Source organism: Mizuhopecten yessoensis, unplaced genomic scaffold (assembly GCF_002113885.1).
Source record: "Mizuhopecten yessoensis strain PY_sf001 unplaced genomic scaffold, ASM211388v2 scaffold10531, whole genome shotgun sequence".
NCBI lineage: Eukaryota > Metazoa > Mollusca > Bivalvia > Pectinida > Pectinidae > Mizuhopecten > Mizuhopecten yessoensis.
Genome location: NW_018408593.1, coordinates 133,699 through 142,698, shown reverse-complemented (window position 1 = coordinate 142,698; position 9,000 = coordinate 133,699). Strand labels below are relative to the sequence as shown.

Here is a 9,000-nt window from a genome sequence, read left to right as displayed (position 1 = left end):
GGCCTGTAGCATGCTGGGATGAAGGACTACCATGTTAGTTCAAATGAATGACCTTGATCCACTTTCAACCTAATGTCCTTGTTCGACAATCAAGGTCAGAGGCGTCATATGTTTAAATCTTTTAATAGGTTCTTATGAAATCTTAAGATTACAAGTGTTAGATTAATAACAGGTGAGCGATGCAGGCCCATTGGGCCTCTTGTTTATTTATTATTATTTTTATATAATTTTAGATATTGAAATTTTCTGCCCATTGGAAATTCCACCTACTGAAGCATTTTTTCCTGCAATGGAGTTTGTCTTCTTATTGCTTATGATATTGGTACAATTATTGAAAAAAATGTAATAATGTCTTCGAACATTTTGTAAATGTTATTATGGTAAAGTTATTGAATAATAATTAATTTGAAGATAATGCAGTGTGGTGCTCTATTTACAGTTCATCAGAGCTCCGGGCATCGATTCCTCCAGTTACAGGTAAGACAGTCATATCCTGTGTTCTTCCCTCTGTCTATCTGTCTTCCATTCATCCAAACAATCCTTGTTGTCAGTATGTCTCTTGGCATACTTTCTCAAAATTCATACGTAGTTTCCCCTTGGTCCTTAGTTTTGGTGGTTTTAATTTGAAGCTGTTCACAAAAACATGATGGCTGCCAGGTAGTCATTTGGGATTTTGATAGTTAAAGTTTTTTATCAATAGTCCTCAAGAAATACCTGACAGATTTTATTTAAATCTCATCTTTAGGGCCCTTGGTCATTAGTTGTACATGTTTCTTTTGGGACTGGTCAGAAAAGCAATATGGCTGCCAGGCAGCCATCTTGGGTTTTTAAAGTTCATGTTTGTTATTGCTATTTCTTAAGATGCACTTCACAGATCTTTCTCACTGAAAACTGTATCTAGAAGATTCTATGAACACAAAACATGCGGAGGTGATTGCACTTTTCTAATTCTACCCCCCGCAACGAAGTATTAACTTACGTTCAGATTTTATTGAAAGTTAATGATACATAACAATAGTATGATGTCACGTCATCAATACATTGACATCATGTACAGTAGCATTGAGAGTTAAACTTTAGATATTTTGTTTTAGATCATTGTCTGATTTTATTGTCTGTTATATTACAGCGATGAGCCACTCTACCATTCCGCCTGCACCCCATCAACTTACCCAAGCTTTGCCATATCGGAGTGTTCCACCTGCACTTCAGCATTTGGTCCCTGGTGCATCTTTTCCTGTTCGAGCTCCTCAGCAATTCATTCCAGCTCGACCTCCACAGGGTGTTCAAGCTCCAACCCAACAGCCTGGTCCTTCACTGAAGAAATCAGGGGAGCTAAGAAAGAAAATAATGGAGGTATGTTAGCTTTTTTGGTTTCTCTGCAAGTTTCTCGAAAATACTGGATATTTCCACCATATAATCAAAAAAGCCAATTAGACATTGTGAAAAGAATATATTCATGCTTCAAGGACTTTATTAGTTTGTCACCATCCAAGGGGACTTAGTCCCTGGGTTATAACACGAAAAGAATTCAGATCCCATCCTTATTCAGATACATTCAATTGCTGGGCAGAAGAAAATAATGTTTCATGCTACCATAATTTCCCAAGGGGTCTTACCAACAACTCTAAGGACTAACGTCTTTGGTCTTAACTTGAAATCATGTTGAAGTTCCCTCTCTTTGAAGAGATAAATGCCCTCATGCTACAGTGACTCTCTGAAGTCTATCCCAGCCCCAAGAGACTTAGTCCCTGGATCATAAATGGAAAGGGTTGCGTTTCCCACCACATAACCACATAAATCACAGTCATGCTACACATATTAGCTCAGGGGTCTGGCTCTGCCCCTGGTGACTTAGTTCAAGTGCCATAACATAAAAATGATTGAGATCCCCACTTTTTAACTAAATACAGGCTTGCTAGTCGTGAAGAGATGGACACATTCATGCTACCATAAACCTAGGGGTTTAGCTTCATCATTTTAGAATTAGTCCCAAGGTAATAACACGGAAACAGTTTAAATACCTGAATAACCATATACACATATATAGCCTTTGGTCCCTTTGACATAGGAGTCAATTATTATGTTAAGGAAAAATGTAGCTTCCATTAGGGTTGGGCACAAAATGGGTGTAATTTAAAAGTTAAATTTGTTGAAAGCCTATTTCTCCTGAGCAGTTGATGATATTTCAACCAAACATAGTTTAAGGCATCTTTGGGGCTTGTGAAGCAAATTTTGTATGAAGGAAGGGTGCCCCATGGATAACTTAGAGACAGAGCCAACATTTGGAAATATTTGCATCTTCCAACAAAATGTCATTTAGTTGGAAGATCTTGTAAAGATTGCTTAAATATCATGGCGAGCAGGATCTGTTGTTCAGAATTGCATGCCCCAAAAATCAGTGCTTTTGAAAAATTGTTCTTTCCCTGGTAAAGATAAGGGGTACAACAGTGGCTTAACTCTGATATGTATTTTTGATTTCTTTACAGGACCAGTCTATCCCAGATGAAAAAGTCAATGAGATGCTTGGAGCTCTAGTGAGTAGGATCTCCATTTTGTGACCTCTGACCTGGACCTATGATTGACATTAGATATTTATAGATGGATAATTATGAGCTAAATAACCTTTCGTACTTTAAATGTGGAATGCTTAAGGAGGCTCGACCCTTTTGCAATTAGCCAGCGTAATTTGTTGAAACTTTCGCATAATGGTCGTGCAACTATATATTTGGAAATCTACCTGGTATGCATTCTGATCGCCTAGGGATATTTTTTAGAGAAAATACTAAAAAAGATTAGTTTTTGTCAAATTTAATATTTTTCATCTTTTCGGTTTGTGACATTGTTCAGAACAATAACAACAATAACTAAAAATGAAAAAAGGGATATTCCTAATTAACCCTTCACATATTTTACTCAAAACACATCAATCTGCATTCCATGCGCTTCATATATGACCTACTATACGATGATATCTGGTGTTGACATATTGTCACGCATGTTCTTTTGTTTACCCGGTGTTACTATAACTTACACTACAGCATTGAAATGTCCGATATAAAATATGGAAATGACGACACGAAAAAACGACAAGAAAAATGTGTTACACAAAGGATGGGAAGTCCTTCATACTCACTCCTTCTATTGTGCTAAACATCGGCAAAGTCTCTTATTAAACCTTCTCTAGATTTGATTTCAGTGTCTGCCCAGGTAAGCTTCACTATACTTTGGTATCAAGAGGACCTGGTCTTGGTTTCCAATTTAGTTTGATATCAAAATAGTTTCAATTTGGTGCTTATGGTATGAGTTGATCTTGTGTCATTATGTCTCCCCTATGAATGAACGGAGACATATTGTATTAGTACTGGTTCTTCTGGTTCTGGTTCTTCTAATATGATATTGTCCTGGCTGTAACTTTTAAACCATTAAAGATATCTTGATGAAACCTGAAGTATACCTGCATCACCCATAGACAATGTGTACTGCGTTGATGTTAGGTCATTGTGACCTCGAGGTCAAAGATCAAACAAGTGCAAAGTTTTCAGGAATGTATTTTCTGGGCCGTGACTTTTAGACTGTTAAAGGGGCGACATACGTTTTTGTTCACAAAAGCAAATCTCTAGTTTACTCTGTATTTTACTAATCTAGATGATTATGCTGTAGAAAAAGAAATCATGAGATGTCAAGCCTGGTAATGGCCTCCAATGAAGACTTTAATAGCATCTAGTATTTAATGCAGCTTTATAAGATCGTGACGAAGTCTGTAGACGTGGTGTGCTGACGATTGATATCTGACTTTCTTTTGAAGTCTGTAGACGTGGTGTGCTGACGACTGGTATTTGACTTTCTTTTGTAGTCGCAGACTATGATTAAGAGTGAGGACGAGGCTGCTATGGCTTTGCAAGTATCCAATGCCCTTACGCAGGCACTGCTAAAGTTTCGTCTACAGAATGTTCCAGAGCAGGTAGGTCCCGAAACCATCGCCTATTTAATTGGCTGGAGGTAATTACAACTCCCCCTCGAATGAAGGGAAATGTATTGTTTAAGTACTGGTTCATTTTCGACTGTACACTTCTTCTTGAAAAAATTCTTGCTCCAGCCGTAACTTTTTAAATCATGAAAAATATCTTGATGAAGCTTGCAATATATCTGCATCACCCGTAAGTAGATGAATGAAACTTTCGAGTTGCAACTTTAAAAATTTTTGGTATTGTGATTTTCCATGTCTTAACTTTGTAGTTGCTTTTATTAATACGCCCATTTTATAATTTATTAATAGGCAGTTCTTCTAAATACCCAAATGTGTTCTGGAAAATTGTAGATAAATGGTTATTTTTCTCGTACAAACATAGTTTGGGGGTTTATAAAAGGGATCAGCTTAAATTGTCTGTCTGTCTGTCCATGATCCTTGTAAGCAAAACTCCTTCTAAATCATATGTTCAATTGTTTGTAACTTGACACAGGGAAAATACATCTTGTAGAGATGTACATGAAGAAAGGAATTGGCAATTCAACTATTTTTCTGGGACTCATGTCCCTTGAAACTTTTAATTTCTGTTCCGGTAATGCAATTCCTCCTTAACTGTTTTTTTACTGTTTTTTTTTTGGTAACTTGTCATCGTGAAAGTACATCATATGTAGATGTGCAAGAAGAAATTAATTGGTGATTTCACTTTTTTTTTTTTGGAGTTAGGGCCCTTGCAACTTTAATTTCTTCTCCAGAGACCTCATTTACTTTATATGGGTAGTTTTATTTGCAAGTGGAAGGGGAAAGAATATTATATAATAAGGGGAGAAAAACAAGCCATTTAGTTTGCCATGAATCACTGGTGTAATTTGTATGGTAGCGTTAAAACCTTAAGGGAGATAACTCTAAAACAACAGGGAGATATTTCTAACTCAAATCAAAGGTGTAATTTGTAAGGTAGTATTGATATTGAGCCTGAAGGGAGATAACTGTAAAACAAATCAAAGGTAAAATTTCTAAGGTAGTATTGAGCCTGAAGGGAGATAACTCTAAAACAAATCAAAGGTGTAATATGTAAGTTACCATTGAGCCTGGAGAGAGAAAATGTTAACTCAAATCAGAGGTATTATTATTTAGGTAACGTTTAACCCGAAGGGAGATAACTCTTACACCAATCACTGGTACAATGTAAAAGAGACATCGTTAAACCTAAAGGGAGATAACTCTAAACCTGAAAGGAAATCACTTGTAGATAAATCAGAGGTACACTATGGGTGAGTTTGATCAGCAATTATAGTGACTATGGTCTAACTAGAGCAAACTTACAAGAAGCTACTGTGCGATGTCTGGCTATGGTCGGCTGTGGTACAACCTGGCTATGGTCGGCTGTGGTACAACCTGGCTATGGTCGGCTGTGGTACAACCTGGCTATGGTCGGCTGTGGTACAACCTGCTTTTGGTTGGACCAGAGCTACTAGTGGTCATCTGTGCATGCATGATTATTTGAAAGCAAGGCAGTGATTAGTTGTTGTTTACCAGCATGTGTAAGCACAATGGAATAAGAGCCTGACTATGGTGAATGGCTGATGATCCAACACGCCTGTTGTAAGGTAGCCTGAAGGGAGATAACTCTAACTCAAATCTCAGGTAATTTGTAAGGTAGCATTAATCCTTAGGAAAGATCATTTAACACAAATCACAGGTACGATTTGTAAAGTAGCTTTAAATTGGAAGGGAAATAACTCTATAACACAAATCATTGTTATAATGTGTAAGCTATCATACATCCATGCAGAGTATAATGATTTTCTTGAAAAGGAATTGGACAGAATTTAATGTTTTGGTGTGAAATTTGGGTTTTATATTATTGTAGATGGCGAAGTCAACCAGCAACGATCCCCAGAGTAAGGCCATTAGGGAACAGAATTTTATGGTCACCCAACTCACCCAGCACCTAAAGCAGAGTATAGCCAAAGACCTGCAGGCCAAAGACAAGAGCCCTGTACAGCAGACAAAGAGTCCAATACTTCCTATACACACCGCAGGCGGACCGATACAGACTCCTCAGGTGCCAGGCCCAAAGACGGTGCCAGGCCCAAAGACTGTACCGCTGGGTGCACAGCAATTCAACGCCTACAGCATAAAGGGGGATAGGGGTGAAATAAACAAGCAAGAAATGAAAGCCTGGAAAGAGTCTCTGAAGAAAAAGGCACAAGCTAGTTCATCCCACCCATCCATACCTAAACCTGTGCCACCCCCTCTCCTTCCAATGGAACCCCCACCTCCCCTCCCAATGGAACCCCCACCTCCACTTCCAAATGAGCCCCCACCTCCCCCACCAAAGGAGCCAGCCCCTCCCCTCCCAAGCGAGCCATTACCTTCACATCTCAGGAGTCAGTCATCTTTCCAACACAAAGGTCCACGACATCAGCCTCCCAGGGGTGGACAACCTCCCCACAATCAAAGAAGATCCAAAATGTCACGCTTTTGACAACTTCACACTCTTTAAAGTGAGGGACCCCCTAGTCAATTTGTTTCTGTCTTCAGTGGGTTTTTCCTGCATCAGTGTTATTTTCATGATAGCGGCAGTTTTGAACCCTTTTACCATTGTAGACCATAATGGACGCCCCTATATCAATGCAGGGTAGAGTCAACTGAAGTTATGTAGGGGTGAAAGGGTTAAGATGCACAAGCAAATGTACACAGGTCAATATAGCACAACCAGTGAAATGTATATATTTGATGTTTTGATAACTACTATGGTATGTACACTGTCACTTTTATCAGCTACAATTAGAACATCTGTCGGAGTGTCCATATCAGGGTATATGATTCCACTAGCGTGACGGCTCGGGCTAGTAGATGTTATGCTTGAGCTAAAAAATGTTTTCAATATTTGTTATAAAAATATAGTTTAGGCTAGTAGAACTTTTCAAATCAACCTGTCCTCTAGTATTCTAAAAATGAAATTGTACATCCCTGTATAAAGTACTAGAAAAATCACACATAAACATTGCACTGGTTGTGCTATATGAATTGATGTACATGTTTTACTTGCCAACCTGAAGAAACTTAGAAAACAAAAAGTGAGCATGGACCTTAATCTTCATAATTAAAGAAATAATTATGACAATAAAATCTGGAACCTGGATCTCAATATTATTTGAAATCACATTTGTTCATATTTGTTTCAAAAAAGCTCTATATGAAATCGAATGTGATACAGGAAATGTCCTATCATCTCATCAACAGTCAGCCTACCTGTACCTTTTTAGTTAGGAATTCCATCCTTATTATTTGAAAAAATGGCCTATTTTCATGGCGGTCTTATTTTCAAAATCATTTAGTCAGTAAGCCAATAAAGGTACTATAATGTATTCTTTTTTTGCTTGCAAAATTATGATGTCATAATGTTTCTTAAAATGAAATTTGAATTGTCATTACTATTTTGTTTTTTATTTAATCATTGCATTATAAAATCATATGATGTGATGTAACACTGTAAAATCCGTTTATTTTGACAGTAAAAATATGGCTCCTACTCCTATTTTTGGAGACGGCTTATTATCAAAACATGGAGTCAAAGGCCTACTTTCAATATCAGTCGATTTTCAAACCAGGTTCATAATAAAACATTTAGGGTATGTATTTGTAATACCACAGTAATAGTACCTTGAGAGTTTCTATGTAGACAAAAAGAATCAATTATAAAAATTTTTCTCATTTTCTTTTTAAAAGGTTTTCCTTGTGAAAAAAATATCAGCAATGGCCTGTTTGTACTGACCTCCTGTCTTATCTGACCAATATGTTGTGTTCACCAGGTGTCAGTTTAGTCAGGTTAATCTGACAAACAGGTAATGTTACATAGGGTATCAGTTTAGAACAGGTTAATCTGGCTTATAAGTTGTACTCAAAAGGGTATCAGATAAGACAGGTCAATCTGACAAATCTAAGGTAATGTTCCATAGGGTATCAGTTTAGACAGGTAAATCTGGCTCATAAGTTGTGCTCCATAGGGTGTCAGATTAAGGTCAATCTGACAAATCTAAGGTAATGTTCCTAAGGTTGTAAGTTTAGGCAGGATAAGCTGGTCAGTAGGTTCCATAGGGTGTCGGATTAGACAGGTTAGTCTGACAAATCTAAGGTTATGTTCCTAGGTTGTAAGTTTAGGCAGGATAAACTGGTCAGTAGGTTCCATGGGTTAACCTGATCATTAACTTGTGTACCACAGGGCATTGGATTAGAGAGATTAATCTGACCAATAAGTTGGGACTCATCCATATGGTGTCAGAAAAGACAAGTTTTACTGTAGGTCATTTTGTTAAAAAACAGGAAATTCTAACATAATCTGTAGGTTTCATTTTTTAGGGTTTTTGAGAAGGCTCACTGTTAATTCAACAGCTCTGCTGGCATGCTGATATTTTGTGTGGGGGTTCAACCTGAAGGATGTGAGGAATTTCATCAAAGGAATAATGTATAAACACATGCATGGATTTGAAACCAACTGTAGCTATTTTGTAGATACAGGTATTAGAAAAACAGAATAAAAGAAAGATGTGAGTTTGTAATAAACAAGTGTACCTGTTCATGTGTATGTTTATATGTGACAGAGTTATTGCCCTTGTGTAGCTACAATGATAGTGCCTTAGGCTTTAAAAGGCATGTTTTGGTCGAGTGTCTCAATTTTTACGAAAGTGGAGTGTATGCAAGTAAATGTCAGAGTTGAAAAAGAGTTGTCTTGTGCTGATTTTTTATTGTACTGTTTAATTTTATTGAGAATTAAACAAAATTTCATAAAATGTTATTGTCTATTATCTTTCTATTAACATTAGCCTTACGCTGAAAAACTAACTCTATGGTTTCTGGACAGAAATGATATGTTTCAAGGTACATTGTACCAACAAGCTAAACTGTTATTATTACCAATTGGTCTGTATTTCAAAATATAAATTCATTAAAGACTCTTTAAAAAGAAATATTTCATAAAAACATATGTTGCTATGCATTTGTTAGAATTTTGGTTGTTGGGAAAT

The 9,000-nt window shown here is 37.1% G+C and overlaps 1 protein-coding gene across 2 annotated transcripts in view; it reads left to right on the top strand.

Moving 5' to 3' along the window:
• Positions 1–8,766, top strand: part of LOC110461003 — a 35,123-nt gene extending 26,357 nt beyond the window's left edge. For both annotated transcript variants that reach the window (XM_021514263.1, XM_021514262.1), the window contains 5 exons: positions 440–477; positions 1,130–1,356; positions 2,490–2,537; positions 3,857–3,964; positions 5,841–8,766. In XM_021514263.1, the coding sequence (XP_021369938.1) occupies positions 440–477; positions 1,130–1,356; positions 2,490–2,537; positions 3,857–3,964; positions 5,841–6,458 (1,039 nt within the window). In that variant the 3' untranslated portion in view covers positions 6,459–8,766. The remainder of the gene's footprint in view (positions 1–439; positions 478–1,129; positions 1,357–2,489; positions 2,538–3,856; positions 3,965–5,840) is intronic.
• The last annotated feature ends 234 nt before the right edge of the window (positions 8,767–9,000 follow it).